Consider the following 26,301-nt stretch of genomic DNA (forward strand, 5'->3'; position numbering starts at 1 on the left):
TATTTGAATATTTTATATGTCATTTAAAATTATAAAAATTATGACACCAATCCAATTAAAACGTTCATATCATAGGCAAATTATGTTCACATTAAGGGTTTTTTCAGTACATATGATTCTTTAAACTACCGACATAGGCACGTAAAGTGCCAATTACCGCACTTGTGCGGTAAAGTAACACCATATGTACTGTAATAGTACATTACGATACAAGTGCGAAAAATAGGAAATTCGAATTGAGTGGCGATAAATTAAAACACGACCGAAGGGAGTGTTTTAAATCGACACGAGTTGCGAATTACCTATTCGCACATGTATCGTACAACGTTTTACAGTACATAATTATGGCCCTTTAAATGTTTGACACAGTAACGTAATATGTACTGTAAAATAATATGAAGGTTACATTGGTAAACCAATAATTTAAGGCAGTACAAGGCAGCGTGCCGCATAATTGTAGATGGCGCTATTTATTATTTTTGAACTTACTGATATGTAAATATAACCAAATATCATTGATTGTAATAGAGAGGTAAAGTGTAAGTGATAAACGTGCCCCTTAGTTTGACAAAGCAAATGGCGTAAAATGTATGAAGCAATACAGCGCCATCTCGTTTACCTATCAAATTCGTAGCACGAAATTGTCTTAGATTTTACACATCTTACTCAATCAATGTATCTTTGGTATAACTTTTAAACGTAAGATTACGAACAATGACACAGTTACAAAACTATAATGAAAGTTATGGTGTTTTAGGCATGGATCCATTTTAATAAATGGAGCGCCATCTTTGGTAGGGATATGGCAGAGATAAAAAGTACGATAAATTGATAAGATACGATTGAAACATCATAAGCAAGCCTTAAAATGCAGTGATAATAAATAACTTCAACGTCTACAACAGAGTTAAGGCATGCGGCACTGAATGGAATACCTTCACACACTTGTCTTTGTATACCTACCTATTTGCTTTGCCCTTGACACTATCAAAAATCACCAATTTGTATCTTTTACCATCGCTATTAAATATGTATAATACAATATCATATTTAAACTTAAACTGAGGTTAAAATCGGACCAAACCTCACATTTACATACTTTCATTTCGTTTATTATGAATAATAAACCAGATATACAGGTTGATTTATGAGAGCAGGAATATTTTAACCTAACATATATACATATCGTTTTTTACGAATTACATGAAACCTAAGGAGTTCCATGATTCAAACAAAGTTATTTGCTAAAACATTACATACCAACTAAGTAAATATCACGTTTCCTATCTATGTAGTCTCATAAATCACCTGTACAATTCAGGATTAATCGACAGTTATTGTCAATTGCATTTTTTTGTACTTTGCCTGCGTTTTACACCGCAGCACTGCATTTATATTTATTTTGTTCCACAATAAAATAAAATCAAAATAACTACGGTTCTTATTCATAGTAAATTATAACTTTGTCTGTGTATTACATTGATTTCAATGTAAGTGATATTGTTTATGTATAAGGGCGAATCACCTTTTAGACCGACACAAATCTGTCCACAACTTTTTCGTTGCAAATTTTCAACCTTTAAATATTGGTTTTTGTATGTTTCAGTTTAGGGTATATGTTAAAACATTTAAGGCCCCATCTATTAAACCTGCCAGATTTCTTGGTAACTCCAGGGACATTTTGAGTAACGCAAGAGACACTCGAAATTGTCGAACAAAGAGTTGATTCGCCCATAATCCTTATGCTACACTATGTAGAGGAATAGCAGGGCATGCCTGGACAAGTGGACAGGGTGGGATCGAGCCCATGGGTTTAAACTTAACAGGCCCGGGCATATAGCACGTGCTACATACGACACGACCACGGTTTTGTTTGACCAGGGTTTCGTTTGCAATTATAAAATTACATTTTACTAGGTACCCTACATATGTCCATTTTACTCAGACATATCGGAGCTGTTCATGCTAAGGTATAGTTGACTAATCTACACACGACTCGCTTCTATTCTCAAGGTGTTAGAGTGCATGTATTTTTGGGCAATTTGGCAGATGCAATACATCTATTGGTGTCTGTAGGTACTCTTAGTTTCTACCATTCCGATAGTCCAAGGCAGTGACCGCAGTACCTCTCAACATCGTGTGGTCGTGCCAGGTAACTTTCTTTCACGCTGTTGAAGACGAGGTACTGCGGGAATTATAACGGTCACAAAGAAATTAACTTGAAAGCCACTGCTTGTCTTATTCTATTACAGCTTATATTGTAGTAGTATTCTTTCTTGTTTATGTAAATGCTGAGCGAGGAAAACAGTGCCTTGGTCGTATCGTACCACACTATCTAGCGCGGTCTATAAATACTCTTATTGTAACTTTTGACATGGTTATAAATTGATATATTATTTAAATTGCTACTATTATTATTGTACGAGACTAATAAAATAAAACATTGGAGCGTACAATTACAACCATACCTACTAAATAACCAATTTATCAATACATAGTAAATTACACGTTCTATAACCCTTAAAATTACATTCCTACATTCAAATGGCAACGGGTCATTGTTTACTAAACAGACTAATTTTATTGCCCCAAACTGTAACTGCACTTCATGCATGAGCTACTAGCATTTATTCCCAGCATTTATTACCAATGGTAAAAGGTGAGATTTTTTCCCCGTAGTTACCAGTGGTAAAAGGTAGGAAATAATTCCCAGTAGTTGCCACTGGTAACAACTTGGTGGTAATTGGTAATAACCCCACAACTAATAACGATCAAATCTCAAACATTTCACCACCGTATGTTTAACTATTTAGTATCTTAGAATGGATGATTTAAACATTACGAGATTCAACAAAGTACCAGTTCCACCAACCACAGTTGACGGTCTGGCCAACGTCACTCAGTAGAGTCAGTAGTGACCTATGAAATTTCCCATTAAATAAAATTTAGCAAACACTTTAACGGTGACAGACCGTTTGGTGCAACCGACCGACATTAGTGTTTTTTTTTTAACTATCCACAAATATGTATATTTATATATTCTGAGTAAAGGGTCTAGAAGGATAAGCTAACAAGAGTGGCCCCCTCGAGGGATTTGGATATACTTTAAGGTGGAGTAGTGGTTAAACCTAAGGACACTTTATGCCTAATAGCAGCCTTCGATCGTCTTTTGTTTCAGAGTTATTTACAATAATGTAAAAAAAAATCTAGGTAATTTTTAATTTTTTAACTAGGCATGCGAGTGAAACCAAATAAATTCAGAATTGAGGACGATAGAATGAGGTTAATAATCCATATTTTTACAGACCTTCATGTCATGTCAAAAATGTTTTTTTTTTTTCGCTTCCTTTTTTTGCTACTTCTTGCGGTGGCACTACCAAAAAAATTAACTGACAAACTACGTAAATATATATTTTTTAATATCTTGGTGCGTCATGTCAAAAAATTAAAATAAACGAACGTACGTTTACTATAGTGTAGTGGCAAATGAGTAGAGCCCTTCTAAGGTAAGTCTGTTGTGGTCGGTCACATCACAGAAAGAGGGTTGATGGGCACATTAGGTCGTGGTTGACGGATGCAGACTTACCTTATTCACACTATACCTGTAAAAAAAATCGTAATGTCATTGATCAATGTCAATGAATTATTTCATAATGAACGAAAGAGGATACCTTCTTCTACTATTGATATGATATGATATAGTAAACATACGTTCGTTTATTTAATTTTTTTGACATGACGCACCAAGATATATAAAAAAAAAATTAAATGTTTACGTAGTTGACAGTTGTGGATTGTCAGGTAATTTTTTTTTGTAGTTGAGCCACCACAAGAAGCGGCAAAAAAAAACTTTTTTTTTTCATTTAAGATGAACTGCATGAAGGTCAGTAAAAATATGTTTATTAATAGGATTATTAACCCCATTTTATCTTCCTCTATTCTGAATTTATTTGGTTTCACTCTCATGCTTAGTTAATCTAATATAAAAGTTTAAAAATTACTTTGCTTTTTTAACATTATTGTAAATAACTCTGAAGCAAAATAAGATCGAAGGCTGCTATAAGGCATACAGTGTCCTTAGATTTAACCACTACTCCACCTTAACGTATATCCAAATCCCTCGAGGGGGCCACTCTTGTTAGCTTATCCTGCTAGACCCTTGAGTGGGTATCATTTTATATAGATTTCCATAGTAACCTTTTTTAAATTTAATGTTTATTGCACAAAAAATATACGAACGAAATTACTCTATCTAACATATTAATTCTAGTGCAATCTCTCACCGATTTGGACGTATGTAAGTGGTTTCGTGAATCAATTCCCTAAACAGTGCATACTGCAAACATTGTGCCACCTTCTACACACAAAACACTCCGTATCTGTATGTAACATTGACCTTAGTAAAAGTTACCGTTATTTGTTCCAGCTTACCTACGCGTGTAGTAAAAACACGTGAAACGCTTATTTGGCTACGAACGTGTTGACACACTATAAATACGAATTACTGCATTTTATTTACTACTATATCTTACGGGTGTCCGTAACCGACGACAAAAAATATTGCTCAGTTGATAACAAAACAGTCAACAATATATTTTTATGTCTATCTTGACATTAAAAAGATACATTATACAATTAAAATTAGGTTTAACAGGCTTTAGTAAAACAATTGCAAAAAGTGAAAACAAGGTTAAACCAAACAACTTTGCAAACAAATTGAATAGCTACGTCTACTAAAACTAAAAAACAAATCCTATGAGATTCGTAAATATTCGATAATCATTAATAGGTACTATTAATAACATACACATAATTAAGTATGTCAACAGGATCTTTTAGAGTTTCTACTGTGATTTTTTTCCGAGATTCTATAATTATAAAAGGTAGGTTCAGATCATATGGGTGTGGCCTGTAACACGAGCAAAGTTGCTGAGCAAACAACATTTGGTTGTTTAGTTTGAGGAGTACAGCCTACAGTTTAATTTTATGCTCGTGTTACAGGCCACACATGGTATATACATAAATAATTTTTAAGAAAAAAAAACCGACTTCAATGAGGGAGACCGGTGAAAGAACGATTATTGTTGATTGTAGATTTCATACAATGTAATTAAAAAGACAGCGTCCTACTGTCTAGTGGAACTCCTCAAATGTTAAAGGCATATATATATATATATAGTGATCATAGTATTTTCGTTAACAAATCAAGTATTTACATTTCTAGAAGTGACATTTGATGAATTGGAACTGCTGATGATGAACAGAACGGAACTCTTCATTGAGGCATAGTTCACGTTTGGCAATTTGTTATCTTTGCCAAGCAGTTAGGTTTTCAAGGCACATTTTTATATTTCTATCCTATTTAGTTTTTTTTTAAATATTTATCTGGTGCTTTATTTCATGCATGGTGTGAAATAATTTATCTTAAATACAGTCGAATACCCTATTGCGGGTATCTTACCAGTCAACCATAAGGCAAATCTGAAATGTGTCAAGGTGGGTGCAGTGGCAAAAAAATAAACATGTTACCTCCTTATCTACATAATTAGGCGTAGGACGCTGTCTTTTTAATTTCATTGTATGAAATCTAAAATCAACAATAATCGTTCTTTCACCGGTCTCCCACAATGAAGTCAGTTTTTTTTTTCTTAAAAATTATTTCGTAAAATAAAATTCTGACAAAAATGCGCTGCAAAATGGTCCGTCGCATATCCGGATAAGTTTTCGTAAGAACTTGTCTTCGCAAAGCGACATGGAATATTTTTTCCTTACGTCGTACCTATAACCGTGGAATATCCACAGTTCCAGGTCCGTAGGCACATACAAATATTAGAATTCGCGCAATGTAGTTTAATATGGGAAAAGATCATATAATAAGTAAAAGGATTGAAACGAATTACATTATTTAGGCAACTATTCGTATCAGCTAGCATTCATACTACGGCTATATTTAAACCGTGGGCCCATTAAACAAAAAAATACACTGTAAGTTCAAGAGAAAAGGGGGAAATAGAACGAAGCTACTTATACATTTTTATAACGTTATGGTTTTGTTAAATATGATTTATGACTAATTTATTACTTCTTATTTTCGAAATACACTTAATGTAAAATTCCCTGAGCCCACGCTACATTAACAAACAACTACTAAAAAGGCCCCAAATATTGCTTTGCATGTTAAATTTTTATCTCATAAGCGATGATGCGAACTCGAAAATTCGCGATGGTAATATAAATTTATGCAAATTGTTTTTTAACTGCTCTGCCCTACCACACATAACAACCGTAGGAGACATGTGACATTCGAAAATTCATTAAATTTTTAACCGAGTTCTCACGTAATCAAATATTCGACCAAAGTGTTTTATCCATGTAGCATTCGTTGGTATGCCACTAGCCCAACGCGCACTAGCTGTATTGTTGTATTTTACATAAAAAAATACTCACAGCGCGATAGTTAAAGGAACTGTTTTTTTCGAGCACGAGGCTCAATAGATTAAATTCAATTAAACATTAGGTGCCATCTCGTGGGACTATTTCGAACCGAGACAATTATAATATAGAAGCCTAAATTATAATTATATATATTTATATTTAGTTGTGGTGAATGTGTTATACGGTATAAGACACGTTACAAACAACCCCGCGAGACAGAACTATAAAATATGCCATATTAAACTAGGAACATTCTCTAATGGCTCCTCTACACGATGGGCCATCATACTGGACCACTAAGATGGGTCAGCGTATAGAAAGGGTAGTGGTGTCGGATGGCTTATGGCGCGGCGGGATGGCGATGTAATGGCCATTGTGTCGGTTTTTCATCCGCACATCAAAGGTAGTGGGCCAGTGATGGTGCGTACGCATCTACACGTGGCTCATTCCATAGTGCGTGCGAGAGCACACCATCGGAAACCATCAGTTGAGAAACCATCGCGTGGCCATCTCGTTGGTCCAGCGCTGGGCCATCGTGTAGAGGAGCCATAATGATCAACAGGTTAGATAAAGGTCTTAGCACATTGTTACAACTCAACAGCCACTCGACTCAAAATTAAATATTGAAATTAAAGCCTTATCTTCTATGTCCTATAGTACAATTTTAAAATTTAGGTAACTGTCGGGTGGTCTCCGCGTCGTCCACTCGTCGTCCACTAAGGTGAACCAAAAGTGAGTTGAGTTGGTGTGGAATTGGTATAGTGTGCGAAGACCTTTACAATTTACGTATATTAATTAAGGCCAACTAAAGTTTCATATGTTTTCCTATCTCGTATCACTAATGTTTTTGTTCCAGTTTTGGCATCTAAAACAGCCATTCCCTGTCTAGAAATTTCCTTGAGCAAATTCACAAAACTTTCATACTTTGGCGAGAGTGATTTATCATATTGGTTAATATTTATCTTCAATGTAGGTTTGGGGTATTTTAACGTCTTGGTGTGCCACACGAGCACCTTGGAGCAATTCTCAGCTAATGGTTCTATGTCCTCTAACTTTACTCCTAAACTAACAAGAAACATGTCTTCCTCATGTCCTGCGATATATGGCATAGTAGCGGACGGCTTGAGAAATTCGATGTTGACGGCAAACCCCGCCATGTCGACTGGGAACCTCCGCGCGGCCGGCCACGAGTCGAAGAACCCGACTACCTGTAAGCAACACAATCACTTATTTATATATTAGATTAGGAAAATGGCGACATCAGTGTACATTGTCATCGGCAAGTACCGCAGGTAACCTTACAGATCACCTAAACGAGTAGTAATTTGTGCGTAAATAGCCCATACCGTTTTAGTGTTCCGTTGATAAAGCATCACCTCATTTTAATGAATCACTTGTTTGTCAAGATTCACTTTCTCAATCTCGCTCGATTTAGAAATTTAAAGGCCATGCCTGGATAAGCCAAGTGAATCTGCCCCCAGCGAGTTCTGGCATGTAATTTTTTTTTTATGATATGGCTTTATATTAGTAGCAAGTATGCAATATATCATCCCCCAAAAAATTGGTAAAAAAAAAAGATCTTTCTTCAATTTTTTTCGCTAGCGAGCCGTTTTTGATGTGCCTCAAGCAGTGAACGGAAATAAAACATGGAAGCATTCTGACCGCTTAATAGGGTTGTTTCCATCTACAAATCTTAGGGCAGAATAGTATCCCAATAAATTCGTATGGATTATAAGAACATGTTAAACTACCTTTTGTGGACCTCTAATAAGCATATTTTTGTAAATATTGAATTTAAAATCTTTTAATTTTAACACACGTCACGTGACCGAAGTCGAAACGACATTGAAGATTCTGATGACGTCACAACTCACGGTTTGACACTGGGTTATAACCGCGAAAATCGAAGTTCGTCATTGCAGGCATTTTTCTCTGTCATTCTAATTACGTAAGAGTAAAAGAAAAAGATCCCCACAATATACGATTTTCGGTTTTTGCGGTAAGCCCCCCGTTGTCTGTTCCAAAGAGTAAAGTAAATATATAGGTCTGTTCTCGCACAAACTTTAATACTCAAGCCGTAGCTATTTTTGTGGTGTGCAATTAATTGAAGCTTCGATATCTGCACTAAAAATTAACATCATAGAAATGCTGATGGATAATAAATACTTTATGATATATAATAACTCATTATTACAGAAAACATATTTTATTAGCTGGTTAAAAACCCACACGCACGCATACACAGCTTGCCCACCACCTAAATGGCTACAGCTTGAGTATCAAATTCTGCACTGAGAATAGACAACGGGAGGCCTTGGTGTTACGTGTGTATGTATGTCCCTATATAATGAGTATAATGACTTAACTCTTCGGTATGTACGTAGTTATGTGTCAAACCGTAAACTGTGACGTCATACAATTATCAAAGAGCGTTTTGGGCGCGAAAGCATGGGTCAAAATATATTTTGTTAATTTAACATATTTAAGCCGTTTTTAGGGTAAAAGTAGGGAATGCAAACCGGTTTTAACCGAAACCGAAAAAACCGGTTAAAACCGGTTTTTTGACGGAAACCCAAAACCGGGTTTTTAGAATTTGAAAAAACCGGTTTCGGTTTTATTCGGTTTTGTTATTTATTTAACTAAGTTGCATGTTTTAGTCATTATAAGGGTGTAAATCAGTCCTAAACCGGTTGAATCGACATCAAATCAAATAATGTGGTGTTGTGTTAGTTTGATCAACAAACCAAAAAAATAATTTAATATAATTGGTTTGTTCCTATTCCTAGTTACAAATAACATTAAGTCATTTGACAATTCCCATACAATACAATAAAATAGTCAGATATTCTGTCTTTAATTTCGTGATAAAATCGTGTATATACGAGGGCTGCTATTTATATATCCGGAAACCGGGATTACAATCTTCTTAAATAGTATATTTGACCTCCATGGTAAAATTTGAACTTGTTTAAGTACTGGCCGGTATATTTTTTCTTTCTTATTAACGCTAGTGTTTTGTTTTTGACGGGTTTTAAATGTCATCTCGCTGCAAGAATGGAACTCACTCGTGAAAATATTCGTGCTATGATTTATTATGATTTTCGGCGTGGTTTAACGCAACAACAGTGCATAGATCAACTAACTTCAACTTTTGGTGATGAAGCTCCATCTAAAACTACTGTGTATCACTGGTTTAGTGAGTTCAATCGTGGACGTAGTATGCTTACGGACGAAGTTAGGCAGGTCGCCCGAAATCGGTCGTTGTACCACAAAATATTGAGGCTGTGCGAAAACTTATAATGGACGACCGACATGGTACGTACCGCGAGATAGTGTCGACTCTGGGTATTTCTATGACTAGCATTAATAGCATATTACATGATCATTTAGCTGTAAAAAAAATTTGTTCGCGTTGGATACCGCACAACTTAACTAAGGAGCAAAAAGATACTCGCGTTGAATGGTGCAATAAAATGTTAAAAAAATATAACCGTGGTGACTCAAAGGCCGTTTATAACATCTATACAGGTGACGAATCCTGGATCTGCATGCGATCCCGAAACGAAGCAACAATCAACGGTATGGGTGTTTCAAAATGAGCCGAACCCTACGAAAGTTACTCGTGCAAAAAGTACATTAAAACAAATGGTGGCCTGCTTCTTCGGTATTAATGGCCATGTAGCTACAGTGCCACTAGAAAACCGTAAAACGGTTAATTCAGATTGGTACACGACCATTTGCTTACCGGAAGTATTTGAACAAATTCGTAAAACTAACCAGCGACGAAGAATCATTCTTCATCATGACAATGCCAGCTGTCATACTTCACGCGAAACAACTCTATTTTTGGAAGGTCAAAATATGGAATTAACGGGTCATCCGCCGTACAGCCCTGACTTGGCACCCAATGATTTTTATTTATTTCCCAATATAAAAAATAAATTACGCGGTCAACGATTTTCGACCGCTGAAGATGCTGTCGACGCATTCAAACAACACGTTATGGAGGTACCTCAGGCGGAGTGGTAGAAGTGCTTCAAAAATTGGTTCACACGAATGCAAAAGTGCATAGATTATCAAGGGGAATACTTTGAAAAACAATAAAACCATTTTCAGCCGTGTACGTTTGTTTTTTGTTTACGGATATATAAGTAGCAACCCTCGTACTATACTAGCATTCGTTTTTACACGTGAAGCAATCTTTTCTTTATTCCATGGCGATGAATTCAAGAATTGTTGATTCTAAAAACCGAAACCGGTTTTAACCGGTTTCGGTTTTTTTTGTGGTAAAACCGAAGAAAAAACCGGTTTTGAAAAACCTCCGGTTTTTGCATTCCCTAGGTAAAAGTCAAATTTTAGGGCAACGTTTGGTTGATATAGAACGTATTACAAGCGTTTCAAAAAATTGGAAACAACCCTATTATAGCCCAACGTAATCTACCCTAAGGCGGGCGAGGCTTACAAACTACTCGATTGGCAAGTTCAGTTCGACCGATATGACAGTCAGTGATAGATGGCTAAAGTGGTTTATAAAAACATCGTTTTTTTATAATTAAAAATGTCTTTATGTGCCGTGAAGTGGTGCAGAAGTTATTTGGATCATTCCAAGGACAGTAGAATCACTTTTCACGTGTAAGTAAACAGATATAAGGTCTTTTTAGATTACGAAGATAATAGCGATGATGTTATGCCGAATGAAGTAGATTATTTTATTAACTTATGTTTGATTTAGATATTATCTAACTATATTGTAATAAATTATTTACAACAGATTTGTATTTTCCTTTTATCTTTCATGGGATGTAGTTATAAAACAACTACCTAGTTATTTCAAATTAATAATCAAATTTGGTATTGACATTTTACATTGTAGTATTTGTCATACTTTAGGTACAATCCGATTCCCACCAGATGCCATTCGCAGCGAACTACGGAAAAAAACTGTCCAATTACAGAGACATGAAACTGATTAACCGAAAAAGACGAAATGTGTCATATTTTCGCTGCCGAATGTAAGAAAATCTGAAACTATCATCACATTAAATGGCGAAACGCTGGACCTTGTCGAGAATACGGTTTTTCTGGGCCTTACTTTAGATAGTAAACTGCAATGGGCCCCTCACATATCTGCCCTGGCGAAAAGGTTGAGCTCTGCCGCGTATGCAGTAAGAAGAATAAGGCAGTTTACTGACGTGGAGACAGCTCGCCTAGTTTACTTCAGTTACTTTCACAGTATTATGTCTTATGGCATACTGGCGTGGGGCAAAGCAGCTGACATAGAAACCATCTTCGTTCTTCAGAAGAGAGCAATCAGATCTATTTATAACATGGCTCCTCGTGACTCACTGAGAGAACGATTCAAGGAAATAGATATTCTCACAGTAGCTTCACAATACATACTAGATGTGATAATGTATACGCATAAGAATATAAAGTCCTATAAGAAACTGTCTGATATCCATAGTTATAATACGCGAAATAAACATAAGTTAGTAGTCTCCAAGTTTCGTCTACAGAAAGTTAAAAAATCGTTTATGGGAAACTGTGTCATTTTATAATAAAGTACTCTTAGAGGCATGGAACCTGCCCTATACTTCATTCAAGCAATACGTCAAAAATGCACTTCTCAAAAAGGGATACTATAAAATAGATGACTACTTGGGAGACACGGAATCATGGCCAAGTATCCTGTCTCAAAAGCCGTAATAGTTTTGCGTGCAGTGTACCGGAGAGGCATATGGCGCTGTTGTTTCTAGCTGTTCAACCTTATGTATTAATGTTTGTTATGTTTTAGTTATTTTGATGATGACATTGACATATTAAATACATAGTAGTTATGTATTCTGTAGAACTAGTTTTAAGATTGTTAGCTTAACAGTCTCTTGACGTAAAACATGTATTTCATACAATTTTTTTTATTTTTATTCTTTGACATTTGGAGAACCTTTACACCTCCAAATCATATTAATGTCATTATTATTGTGTATTATTATTTTTCTCAGACCGTGGGGACCTTATACATCTCCAAACTTAATGTATTAACCGTGGAGACTATACGTCTCTGTCATACTGTATAATAAATTTGACTTGGTACATACTAGTTATGTATTCTGTAGCATTAGTTTATGAGACTGCTAGTTTAACAGTCCAGACGCGGTTTATTTATTTAGTATAAATTTTATTTTGACACTTAGAGAGACTTTACACCTCCAAATTTTATTAGTATTAGTACTCTGACATTGGGGACCTTTTACATCTCCAGATTTAATGTGTTTTTAACCATAGAGACTATACATCTCTATTGTATTGTAGTAATTATTTATTTTAAGATTATTATAATGTAATGTTTACCCAGGTATTGGCTGTTGTATTTATAAATGTTGTTATGTATTTTTCATGTCACTATATGATGTTACTATAAATGTTGTATTGACTTGTAAAAAGCCCTTGAGGCCTACTTGCAGGAAAAAAAATGGAATTTTGAATCTACTTCATTCGGCATAACATCATCCCTATTATCTTCGTAATCTAAAAATACGTATGTTATTATTGTAGTCGCACTTTTTCGAAGTTCATCATCAGGTCCATCTCGTTACGCGAGACCTAACTGCTCTCCAAGAGGATTCTAAAAAGACCACACAACAAATGCCTAGCACAAACTGACACAGAGCTCCCTCGCACTTCTTCGAAGTTCATCATCAGGTCCATCTCGTTACCCGAGACCTAACTGCTCTCCAAGAGGATTCTAAAAAATCCACACAAGATATGCATATCACAAACCAACACTGAGTGCCCTCACACATCTTCGAAGTTCATCATCATGTCCATCTTGTGAAACTAGACCTTACAATATACTAACGGCCGTATTGGAAGCGTGCAAAGCGGGTGGTGGGGGAAGCCGGAACGATCACAGCGCTTGATGTGGCCAAATATGGCAAAAATGCTACGTGTGTTTCTGTCAATTCCCATACTATTCCGTTATTTTGTTCACGTTTTTAGCTTTAAAATCATATTTACGAAAAAATAGGTCACGATAGCTGATAAATGGGAAACTGCAATAATACTGAATGAAACAGTAATAGTAAACTTTATAATTATATTTCCAACATCGAGCTAGAAATTAGGCTTTTATATCATATAGTATTATTGATAACACGTTAAAAAAAATATAATAAAATGTATGATCACGATTTTCATTAGAACGGCAATTTAGCGAGAGAAATGCAAATAAACGAGTTATAGGTATCTGTCAATTATAATTTTACGACTAAAATGTAAAAAAAACGTTTTACCATTCCCATTTTGGCGCATTTAGAAATGTTTGGTCAGTAAGTGCTAGAAAATGAAGTTTTTCTAGTTTATTATCAAATAGATTAGAAACACTTCATGCTTTGCTATAGCTATATCTATAGTTTAAATATTTCGATATTATCCTGTTTGGAGTTACCCCCCGAAGCACTTTATTATTTTAACGCCTTTACCAAGTACATACTACATACATACTGTGTAAACCTCATGAATATGAATTTCACCACAAAATGTAGGTATGCTGCATCGAGTATTCAATTCCATACATATTTTCTGGGATCTTTATTATTTTATGGTTAAAATCTTATCCCATTAATATGCAAAGTCATTTTTTAGATACATTTTTAAAGTACTTAATTAAAAATTATACTTATTGTTTTATTTTTATTAAGTAATTTTTCTGTACTTTTTATTGATAACAATTTTACCACATTATATTAGTACGATAAATGACGGTATCACTGGTTCCAGTACCACTTCCCGTAATGAACACGTCTCATCCCTACGCATACACGTGACATTGCGCCATATTTGGAACGACCAATCGCAACGCCGTGAGCACCCGTCCCGCACCTCACGGTTTGGTGATTCGCGTCGCGAACAAAATGGCCAATATTAGGCAATAGGAGGGTTTTTTGTGATATTAAGTATATTAAACTTACCTTCCCGTCTTTTACAATAGGTGCAGAAACGCCGTATCCTCCAATAAGACCCACAGGAAACATGGATACTCTTTTAGTATCTCTAATTTCATCAAAGAGTTGCAGGTCCACCGTGTTATCGTCATCGCCGAAGTAAAGAACGCCTTCATTTATGTTAGCCAGAAGCCAGGACAGGGCTACACGACGATTTGCTACTCCACGTGGGAAGTTGGCGACTTTATAAGTATATGGCTTCGGGCTGGATATGTGTGTGAATGGAAGTCCAGAACGTCTGTAAGTTATAGAACGATTCGAGAATTAGGTTATATACATATACTCTGGATTAATAAAATCGCGATCCATAATTGACTTACCTAAGGATATTCGCGACTTGTTCGGAGCAGAGCGGCTGGTCGTCGGCCACAATCCAGTGGATGCGGGGCACGTGCATGAGCGTGTGAGCGAGCCGAGTCAGCTCGGGCACCTGCTCTGGCCGCGGGTACGTCGGCGTCACGAAATAAATCATTTTCAAATCTGTCTTGTTACTAACAAGTTGAATTCTTTCATCATCGAAGTTAACGTGACACACTTTATTCTTCACTGGTATCGGTACAGGGGCCAAGCTCTGCAAGCTAAAGAAATAAAGATTAATGACCATATGTGTACCTTGTGTCGTATACCTTATTGGATTACAAGTTTTTAGTTAAAGTTCCCTAAATATGGACTAAGAGTTATAATGTATGTCTATGGACTAAGAACATAATATGGACCACAATAATTTCTCGCTAGATGTCGTTGCTATCTAGTAGTGTGGTTGGCCGTTTTGACGCCCTCGAGCCACCGCTTTCCGCCAGTGAATTGTAGCAAAGTTACATGAACGCATATAATGTTAGTTATCGCCATTTTACAAGCTTTTTTTAAGAGGGAAGTAGACTACGTGATCATCCATACAAAAAGACACTTCCACTTCTAAATATTTTCCATTCTCCATGATTTTTTAGTATGTTACTGACAATGAAAAAACTAGGTTTATATTATAGGCTCTTTTTTTAAATATTTCCACAACAAAAAGAAAAACATTTTTTTAAAGCCAAACCTATAAACCTAGAATATAATATGCTAAAGCGATTTACATCAAAATCAAAGTAATTTATACATTCTTCCCTCTTACTTTACCCTATTAGTTTGTTAGTGTTAGTGTGGGTCAAATCTTGGAAGCAACATTTCCCGGTTGAGCTGAAATTTTGCATACCTACGTATGTAAATCGGATGACAATACAATATTATGATGACATGGAGCTGATTTGATGATGGAGACATGAGGTGGCCATGAGAACTCTGTGATAAAACAATGCAAACTGTGTTTGGGGTTGTTAGAATTTTGAAAAGTACAGTCACTGATAAAAGCTTCAGTGAATTTATCAGTGTTTTTTATAAGGTTACTGCTACTTTAATCCGCTACAAATTTTTTGTCGTAGTGTGTGATCGCTCCGACTTAGCAGTATTTAAAAAAATAATCATTAAGTGACACACTAGTGTCATTAGTGTGTACGAACTATCGTAATATGGTTTCAAATAGCATATTCGCTTAATTAATCCAACTCTGAAACAAAAAAAAACACATGCGTCTAAAGGAAAAAAATGTGAAATACAAGACTGCAACTAAACAAAATCCACAATCCACAAAAATAACAACAAAATTACACAGTTTTTCTGTCTAGTTAGTTCCGAAGCTGACAATTTTTCCATGAATGATGACAGAGATGAAATAAATTTGGGTGCCCTCTTTTTCGCATTCACCTAAAATGCTGTGTTCCTAATAAATTATGCGCATAATATTCTTTTTTATGCGCATAATATGTCGGATTTTTATAACTTCATAACACCTTATACAAAGCGTCGAACAGATGCTTCTACTAATGTTGAAATTCCTAAAATTAAAATTACTAAATAATATTATTATTTAATTTATTTAAGTACACTCGGCAGTGGCTACGTGTTTGAGCCTTTTTGGGTGGAAACGTTAGGGTCATGGGGGCCCAGCGGCCGGCGTTTTTATAAGGGTTTAGCGTCGCGTTTGGCGGATGCCGCGGGTGACCAAAGGGCTAGTCAGTATTTTGCCCAAAGAATTAGCATCGCAATTCAACGGGGAAATACGGCCAGCCTGCTGAGCACACTGCCTGCTGGCGGCGAGTTAGATGGTGCTTTTAATTTGTAGTTTTTTTTTAATGTATAGTTTTAGAGTAAGTTGACGAAGCCTGTTGCAGATTTTATCGTTGTATTGTGTTGTGACGACGCCTGTAGCTGATTATGAGTTAGTGTTCACCTGACGAAGCCTGCGTTGCGGATATAAATTTATGGTCCCTGAATAAATGACTCAGAAAGCTCTTTTAAATTACTAAGTATAACTAAAATTACTAATCTTATACCTTTAATACGAGCAATTCCTGTATATATATATATATATATATATATATATATATATATTTCTGTGATCTCGGAAACGGCTCTAACGATTTCGCTGAAATTTGGTATATGGGGGTTTATGGGGGTATACAATCGATCTAGATTAGTCTTATGTTTGGGAAAACGCGTGTTTTCGAGTTTTTATGCGTTTTTCTTTCGACGCAGAATATGGTCGCTAATTTCGTGTTGCCGGTCACTGTCCGTCTGGTCCAGCGGGTTAAGACGCGGACGGCTAGAAACGAGTTAGCTAGTAACTAGGGTTCGAATCTCGCCCGCTGACTAACTTTTGTTTTTTTTATATGTTCAAGTTTATATATATTTTTATTGTTTCAGGTAAGTTTAATTAAGTAAAAAAAATTATTTAAGATTATGACCTATACACCACCATATTACAATAAATAGTTATAGCCGAGCAAAGCTCGGTCGCCCAGGTACTATAATTTATGTTATAATTGTAGGCTGTATAAAACGATCAAACTTATGCTACTCGCATATACTACTAATATTACTATACATGTTTTACGTTTATCACAGCGTTCCGTTTGATTTTATGCAAACGATTGTCATCTTGGTTAGGTTCCCAGGTCGGGAACGGTAGTTCAGTGGGGTATTGGATGAAATAAATAAGACAATCAATAGCAAAAAAGTATATAATTAAGCAAAATAATCAGCAGAAACAGAAATAATAATTTTTCTCCAATATTTTATCAAATTGGTACATCGTTTGCATAAATTGACGCCATAATATTACGTTTTAGTGAGTCCTGTGACCCCCACAAAGGCGAACTGTTGCCAGAAATGCAGGTTAGGTTAGAAATGCGTCCATCACAAAGACGAACTGTTCCCAGAAAAGCAATTTAGGTTAGGATAGAACTGCGACTCCCACAAAGACGAACCATTGCCAGAAATGCAGGTTAGGTTAGAACTGCGATTCTCAGAAGGACGAACTGTTGCCAGAAAAAAAGGTTTAGATTAGGTTAAAACTGCGATCCTCACAAAGACTAACTGGTGTCATATAATTTTTAAGAAAAAAAACCGACTTCATTGAGGGAGACCGGTGAAAGAACGATTATTGTTGATTTGAGATTTCATACAATGAAATTAAAAAGACAGCGTCTTACGCCTAATTATGTAGAAAAGGAGGTAACATGTTTTTTTTTGCCACTGCACCCACCTTGACACATTTCAGATATGCCCTATGGTTGACTGATAAGATACCTACCCGCGATAGGGTATTCGACTGTATTTAAGATAAATTATTTCAAACCATGCATGAAATAAAGCACCAGATAATTATTAAAAAAACTAAATAGGATAGAAATATAAAAATGTGCCTTGAAAACCTAACTGCTTGGCAAAGAGAACAAATTGCCAAACGTGAACTATGCATCATTGAAGAGTTCCGTTCTCTTCATCATCAGCAATTCCACTTCATCAAATGTCACTTCTACAAATGTAAATACTTGATTTATTAATGAAAATACTAATCACTATATATATATATATATATATATATATATATGCCTTTAACATTTGAGGAGTTCCCTCGAGTCCTCATGGACCCCATCGTCAGAACTCGAACTTGACAAAAAATTGTCTTGAAAATCTAATTTGCTTAACAAACACAGCGAAGAGGACAAATCGCCAAACGTGTACTATGCGTCGTTGAAGAGTACCATTCTGATCATCATCAGCAGTTCCACTTCATCAAATGTCACTTTTTAAAATGTAAATGCTTGATTTGTTAAAGAAAATACAAAAATCACTATATGTATGCCTTTCATATTTGAAGAGTTCACGCGATTCCTCATGGACCCCATCGTCAGAACTCGAACCTGACAAAAATTTGTCTTGAAAATCTAATATACTTAACAAACACAGCGAAAAGGAGAAATCGCCAAACGTCTACTATGCGTCGTTGAAGAGTTCCATTCAGATCAGCATCAGGAGTTCCACTTCATCAAATATCACTTTTTTAAATGTAAATGCTTGATTTGTTACAGAAAATACAAAAATCACTATATGTATGCCTTTCACATTTGAAGAGTTCCCTCGATTACTCATGGATCCCATAATCAGAACTGAGTTTTGACATAAACGGGACCAATCTGTATATATATACATTCAAACAAAAAAATATTTTTCTAAATCGGTTCAGATATGACAAAGTTATGGAGTAACAAACATTAAAAAAAAAAAAAAAGAAAAAAAAGAAACATACAACCGAATTGATAACCTCCTCTTTTGAAATCTTGAAGTAGGTTAAAAAAAAGGGTAGGATAGGTTGGAACTGCGACCCCCACAAATCTACCCCAACACCCAGTATTACGTAATGACATAATAAGTACGAAAGTGAGACCGGTCCTAGACGGAAGTTCAAAGACGGATACAGGTTTATCTTTAAATGACATTTTATATTCTGGATGTAACCTACAAGCTAACATTTTTCACATTTTGTTGAATGTGCGCATTTATAAAACAGCATTTTTCGCTGATGTAAAACAAATGTACTTATGCATTTATGTAAACCCTTCGCACCGCAAATACCAACGTATTACCTGGAAAATGAATCCTCCTACCGCTAGCCATTTCGGAGGTATATGGGAAGCTAACATAAAAAGCACAAAGACTTTACTATTCAGAGTGATAGGAAAGCATATTCTAACTTTCCAGGAGATGGAAACCGTCCTTACTCAGGTGGAAGCTTTGCTTAACAGTCGACCTTTGTACGCTTTAAGCTCGGATCCTTCCGAACCGCTCGCGCTTACTTCTCATTTTTTAACCACGTCCCCGCTGGAATTTTTACCTGCGGCTGATTTGTCTGATGAACGCCCCAATTTACTGTCTCGGTTTTCATTAATGGACTCGCTAGTGCAGTCTTATTGGAAACGATTCAAAATGGAGTATTTACATAATTTGCAGCAACGTGAAAAGTGGAATACTCCTTCAAATCCAATTAAAATTGGTACCGTAGTGATATTAATCGTTGATAACGCCCCGCCTTTACAATGGCCATTAGGAATTTTAACCGACGTCTATCCTAATGGCTCCTCTTCACGATGGCCCAGCGCTGGCCCAGCGAGATGGCCATGCGATGGCTGACACGCCACTACACGATGGCGACATTCAGTTGCGATCTATTCGTGTTCCAAGATGGACGTGGGAGCATTAGCCGCTGCAGCAATTTATTTATACGCCACGTACCAACCTTTTCTTAATCTGCACAATAATAAAGTAATTAAAAAGAAATGACGTAGAAGATTATGGTGGATGTTATCTATCCATCGCAATAAATAAATAAATAAATAAACTACTTATTATGGGACAGTATTACACAAATTGACTAAGTCCCACGGAAAGCACAATAAGGCTTGTGTTGTGGGTACTTAGACAACGATATACATATTATATACATATGTATAAATACTTAAATACATAGAAGACATCCATGACTCCGGAACGAATATCCATGCTCATCACACGAATAAATGTCATTACCAGGATTTGAACCCGAGACCATCGGCTTCATAGGCAGGGTCACTACCCACTAGGCCACACAGGTTGTCACCTAAGTCAATTTAAATTTGTGCAATAAACTCTTCAAAGCTTTGAAACCCTACTAAAAATCATTACTTGTCTCTTCCTTAATGTGCCGCTGTGTAGGTATATATTGTGCATATATATAATTTATGTATGTATATTTAGATATGTAGGTATCTAATATTAATTTCTTTTATTATTGGTATATTTATTTATTTAAATTGTGAATGTACTGTATATACAGATGTCTGCGTAATGTATAAGTAATTTTCCTAATCCTCTAATTAATTCGTGCACAATTTGTTATAAAAACTTGTTTTTTTAATATCCTGCTACCTTATTTCTATAGTTTTGGTCTTTATGTTTGGGGTTCCATGTTACGCTTTCTCCCCGATATAACTCTAAAAACTTTATTCTTTCGTGATGCGGCCACATACTCGTCATTTTTAATAAAAATAATACACAGAACGAACGTCCTCACTCGACCGCGTTCGAGCACGCACTGAGGGATGGGCCACGTGTAGGGAATGCAAAAACCGGAGGTTTTTCATAACCGGTTTTTTCTTCGGTTTTACCAAAAAAAAAAACCGAAAACGGTTTAAACCGGTTTCGGTTTTTAGAATCAACAATTCTTAAATTCATCGTCATGGAATAAAGAAAAGATTGCTTCACGTGTAAAAACGAATGCTAGTATAGTATATACACGATTTTATCACGAAATTAAAGACAGAATATCTATTTTATTGTATTGTATGGGAATTGTCAAATGACTTAATGTTATTTGTAACTAGGAATAGGAACAAAACAAATTTTATTGAATTATTTTTTTGGTTTGTTGGTTAGACACCGATGGGATAGGTATTTTTTTCTTAAATATATGACAATATCAATTTATAATTTAATGTTATTTGTCTTAAATCAAATGGCCCAATCCGAAATCTTTCTCTAAGTTTTTCGCTGTCTTCTAGTATATATTCAAGTTGTTAATTCGTTTACTGTTACTACCTTCCTTTATAAAATATTTGCTAAGATTTGTAAAGTAGGAAATAAATGAAACAAGCTAATACAACAATTAACGTCACGTGTTTCTTCTCGAAAAGTCAATTAGAAACTGATGGTGTTAGCTTAAACTGGGCAAACACAGTCAAGTAATTCCATTCTTTAGGGTTTGAACTACCCTTTCCTATTAGTGCCAAAGAGACAAAAAAGGTTGTCGGTAAGTCGTTATCACCGAACCAATAAAAGACTAAGGCTGCCATTACGTGGAATTTTTCTACAGCGCATCGCATAATAAAATTATAAGTAAGACCTTTTATACCAATTTTTATTAAAAAGTACTACTATACAATTCGTACACCAGCACGGATGTCCTGCCACTGCCAGTACTTAATATTATTTTAATCTTTCGTATTTTTGTATTTTGTACCGTAAAAATTCATTTAGCGTTACAAATGATCAAACTAACACAACACCACATTATTTGATTTGATGTCGATTCAACCGGTTTAGGACCGATTTATACCCTTATAATGAATAAAACATGCAACTTAGGTAAATAAAAAAAACCGAATAAAACCAAAACCGGTTTTTTTTAATTCTATAAACCCGTTTTTGGGTTTCCGTCAAAAAACCGGTTTTAACCGGTTTTTTCGGTCTCGGTTAAAACCGGTTTGCATTCCCTAGCCACGTGTAGACGCGGACAGCCATCGCTGGTCCACTGCCTTTGATGTGCGGACGAAAAACCGACACCGCGGCCATCCCATCGCCATCCCGCGCGCCATAAGCCATCCGACACCACTACCCTCTCTACACGTTGGCCCAGCTTAGTGGGCCACTATGATGGTCCATCGTGTAGAGGAGCCATAATAGTCAAGACGGAGTCATACGCGTGGCGGAAGTAAAAACGAAGACTGGAACGTATAAACGGCCAACCATACGGTTAAGTATGTCCGTTACCGACTCAATAGGAGTCTAATTTTAGTTACGGATCTTAGGTTTAGTTCGCGTCTAATATAGACCAATTAATTATAATACATAAGTTAGCTTAGCTTATACTTACGCTTTACTTATCTTACTTAGATTATTGGCACAATTGTTGTGCATTACCATTATTTTTTAAACCTTTCTTTTTTATGGGTTGAGGTGTTAGGTTAGTTTTTGTTTTGTATTCCTATTACGAACTTAGCAAGTAACTTGGCACAATGACATGTTAATAGCTTTCATTTCCCTTAAGTTTGTTAATTGGCTGCATCAGGGGCGGCCTTTGGGGGTGGCGAACGGGGCAACCGCCCGGGGCCTCGCGCTTGAGGGTTTAAGTGCAAAAAAACAGTTGTAAAAAAGCGTCATGGTACGGTCGTTTATTATATTTTTGCAATTATTTTTATTGAAGTCAAAATTTGTTTTGCTGCACCACCATATGCAATTTGGTATCTGATATAAATCTGGCATGCCAAATCGGTTAGGGAGAGGGAGATTGCAGCCCTCGAGAACCCACCACCATAGTGCGAGGCCCTAGGCAGAGCTACATAATAATAATAATAATTCAGCCTATATACGTCCCACTGCTGGGCACAGGCCTCCTCTCATGCGCGAGAGGGCTCCGGCTATAGTCCCCACGCTAGCCCAATGCGGATTGGGGACTTCACATACACCTTTGAATTTCTTCGCAGATGCATGCAGGTTTCCTCACGATGTTTTCCTTCACCGAAAAGCTAGAGGTAAATATCAAATGATATGTCGTACATAAGTTCCGAAAAACTCATTGGTAAGAGCCAGGATTTGAACCCGCGACCTCCGGATTGAAAGTCGGACGTCATATCCACTCGGCCACCACCAGAAGGGTAGAATTCGGAAATGACAATAGTTAATTGTTTAGTAATGAACCAAGGCCGAAGGGCGATATGCAGGACAACAGAGCACGGACACAAACAAAAGATGATGTGTTTGGCGGATCGCGAGAATGAGCTTCAAGGCCCTAGGTGGCCGAAGACCGCGCTCCACACCAGGCCGAAAGCCCGAAATGCGCAGCCAAATGCAGGTCCTTGCACAGCCGTGATCTTATAATCATAATCATAATCATAATCTTTATTGTTTGTGAGAAATGGGTTACATTGCCGGTAATTACTATTGTAACAATTTTACATGGACTCACCAAGACTCTACCTTTACAGGTGTACAAACAAACATTTCCTTAAAACGAAGCATTAATACACTAATAAATCACAATCCAAACTCTTACTATTAATAAAAATCATGCAATAACAAAAATGAAATAAAATAAAATTGAAGTCACAAATATGACACAAATATGAAATTTAATAAAAGTGCATACGGCTTAAGGCCCAAAAATCGCAAGTCGCGCTTCCATGCGATGCTAAAGGTTGAGTAGTAAAAGAATCGAGATCATATTGATTATTAATGTCCAGGCTATACTCTCCTTCAACTTCGGCTTGCATGGAAACGCTCCTTGATCGGACGGTTGGGCCTTCAGCCGTTTGTCCGATTTCAAGCGCTGATCTCTCGTAGCTCGATCTTTGGTGGCCTTCTCGACGCGGAAGTCCTTCGGTCCTTCGTGGAGCTCGGCTTTAGGCCTTGCGTTTTAAAACCCTTGGCCATTGGTTTTTGTCTGTAACTCGCTGTGTCTTTGGCCACGCCTAAATGCACTGTAGGAAAGTTATAGGTCTTACTGTAACACTAAGCAAAGGTTGGCTTTCGGTCTTGCTTACGCTTGACCACTGGTTCAATTCCAAGTTATGCTCTTCTGCAGCTCGACTTAATAATTGAAGGAAACTCTACACATTCGGGACTGCCGGCCTTATCTTTGCGGAGCTTAGCCGTCTGCCTCGCTCACTCTGCGAGTTTGATTCCAAGCTCTGCTTTCCTGCAGCTTAGTCTTTAGCTTCGCACGGGAAGCCATCGAGATTTGATGACCCGGATCTCTGTCATAGGTTGAGCTCGGCTTTCTGCCTCGCTTCTCGCAATTAACACATAGGTACTTAGTTCACAACCAAGCTCCATTCTCTTGAAGGATCCTTTGGACAATTTTTTTATTTAGTACTAAAAACAGGGGCTTCGCAAATATTTTCCACCCGGAGCCTCGCAGACGCTAAGGCCGCCCCTGGGCTGCATAAAGAAAGATTACAAGACTTTCTCAGATTCACCCATTTTGAGAAAGAATGTCGCAAGTTTTAGACCAACAAATGAAAATAATCTATTGCAGTTATTTATACATATTTCATCTATTACTTATTATTCCTATTTCTACTACTCATAAATGTCTTGTTGATCACTGAATAAAGCCAATCAAATAATAATTTAACAGCCTGGAAAAAATACGAGAATGAGAAGGAAAGGTGTGTTTCAGTTTCCTGCTCTTTCATAAATATATTTGAATGATTACATGTACCTATTAATTCGTAATATTGTATTAATTCAATGGTACATTCCAGTCTACTGAAATATTATTTACTACAAATACACACAATTACTACTTACCTTTGAATTCCTATATTGTTCCAGAAGAAAAAAAGAAACACTGCAGTTAAAGTTAAAGCCATAACGAAGAATCTTTTGAGAAATTTTACAGATCTCATTATGAGAGTTTTCAAGACAAAGACTGTCAGTGAATTTCTATCCAGGCGACATAATAAAGCTATTGTAATCATCACAATAAGATATAATAAACAGACTAGTGAGACTACATGACCGCCTGTGCCATTAAATATGAAATGTAAAAGCAGTCAACATGTCTGTCAGTGTCAGTAGTGTCATTTCAGAACTGCAGGTAACTTCATATAGGTTATGGAATTTAAGAGGAGAGAAATCTCTTACGATAGAACTGTTGCAAAAGTGTCCAGCTGTCAGCTATAAATAATAGTTCCAAATCTCTCCAGAGTAGCGCTAGTGTAGCTAAGAACCTAGGCGTTATTGACGGAGTGACACGTAGTGATTATATGCTCTTTGGGAGTGACCTGCGCTGTCTATGATTTGATTTTTTTGTTCAAGTACTCTAGGTATTGGAGCGCCACCTATTTAAGGTTTTTTGATGACACTTTTTGGTATATGGAGATTTCTTTCCTTACCTCAACCTTCGTAGGTCTAGAGCCAATTACATCCACACTTTAGGAGGCCTGATATCAGACCCGATTTCGAGCCCGAGAAAGAGTATTTTTCGATTTCACCACATATCAGCACATCGTTTATATAATATTCGAAATGTAAAAAATTGGCTCATGCAAAAATATCAAATATCCTCGGTGTCGACATTTAAGTACAGTGACGTCCAATAGGGTTGTTTCCATCAACAAATCTTAGGGCAGAATTGTATCCCATTAAATTCTTTTGGATTATAAGAACATGTTAAACTACTTTTAGGGGACCTGTAAAGACCATATTTTTGTGCATATTGAATTTAAAATATCTTTTGTTACACGTCACAGGACCTAACTCGAAACGTCATTAAAGATTCTGATGGCGTCACAACTCTCGGATTGACACTGTTGACAGTTGGCGCAGGGGGGCGACACTTAGAAACGTAGTTAACATTAGTAAAGTGGCGGCGGTTTCTATTAATTAATGGCATCCGATAACCTATTTTTGCGTAAAGTTGACTACCGATTGTGCAAACTACATGTCACTATAAAATTGGTACAATTTAAAGGCATGAATACACCATTAAGAAGGTTGCATATATGTACCTCGTATATCAAGACCTATCTTTATTTATAATGTTGTTACCTAGCAACTGTTGTTTACTGTCAAATAAATGTAAACAGAGATATGATTGATATGAACTTATTAGTTCCCTATTAATTTTAATTGGTTCAGATATTTTCGAAGGTAAGAAGTAAATACCATCCTCCTTAGCGCTCATGCAGCGATGAAAACAAGCGATGATTATGTTAATTTTGTT

At 36.4% G+C, this 26,301-nt stretch overlaps 1 protein-coding gene across 1 annotated transcript; it reads right to left on the reverse strand.

The window, feature by feature from the left end:
* On the reverse strand, positions 1-25,826 carry LOC133527053 (galactosylgalactosylxylosylprotein 3-beta-glucuronosyltransferase S-like). Its single transcript, XM_061863944.1, has 4 exons — positions 24,885-25,826; positions 14,759-15,016; positions 14,406-14,676; positions 1-7,643 (listed from the first exon to the last, which is right to left on the reverse strand). Exons 1-4 carry the CDS (start codon positions 25,052-25,054, stop codon positions 7,227-7,229), a joined length of 1,116 nt encoding a protein of 371 aa, XP_061719928.1. The 5' UTR covers positions 25,055-25,826; the 3' UTR covers positions 1-7,226.
* Positions 25,827-26,301: the final 475 nt, after the last annotated feature.

This window comes from Cydia pomonella, chromosome 1 (genome assembly GCF_033807575.1).
Source record: "Cydia pomonella isolate Wapato2018A chromosome 1, ilCydPomo1, whole genome shotgun sequence".
NCBI classification, from domain to species: domain Eukaryota; kingdom Metazoa; phylum Arthropoda; class Insecta; order Lepidoptera; family Tortricidae; genus Cydia; species Cydia pomonella.

Excerpts from the sequence above, each read along its gene's own strand:
- LOC133527053 (XM_061863944.1), bottom strand. The coding sequence starts at position 25,054 with ATGATTACAATAGCTTTATTATGTCGCCTGGATAGAAATTCACTGACA. Across the intron at positions 15,017-24,884 it reads AACAATATAGGAATTCAAAG|CTTGCAGAGCTTGGCCCCTG; the intron begins GTAAGTAGTAAT and ends TTATTTCTTTAG. Across the intron at positions 7,644-14,405 it reads CTATTGTAAAAGACGGGAAG|GTAGTCGGGTTCTTCGACTC; the intron begins GTAAGTTTAATA and ends TGTTGCTTACAG.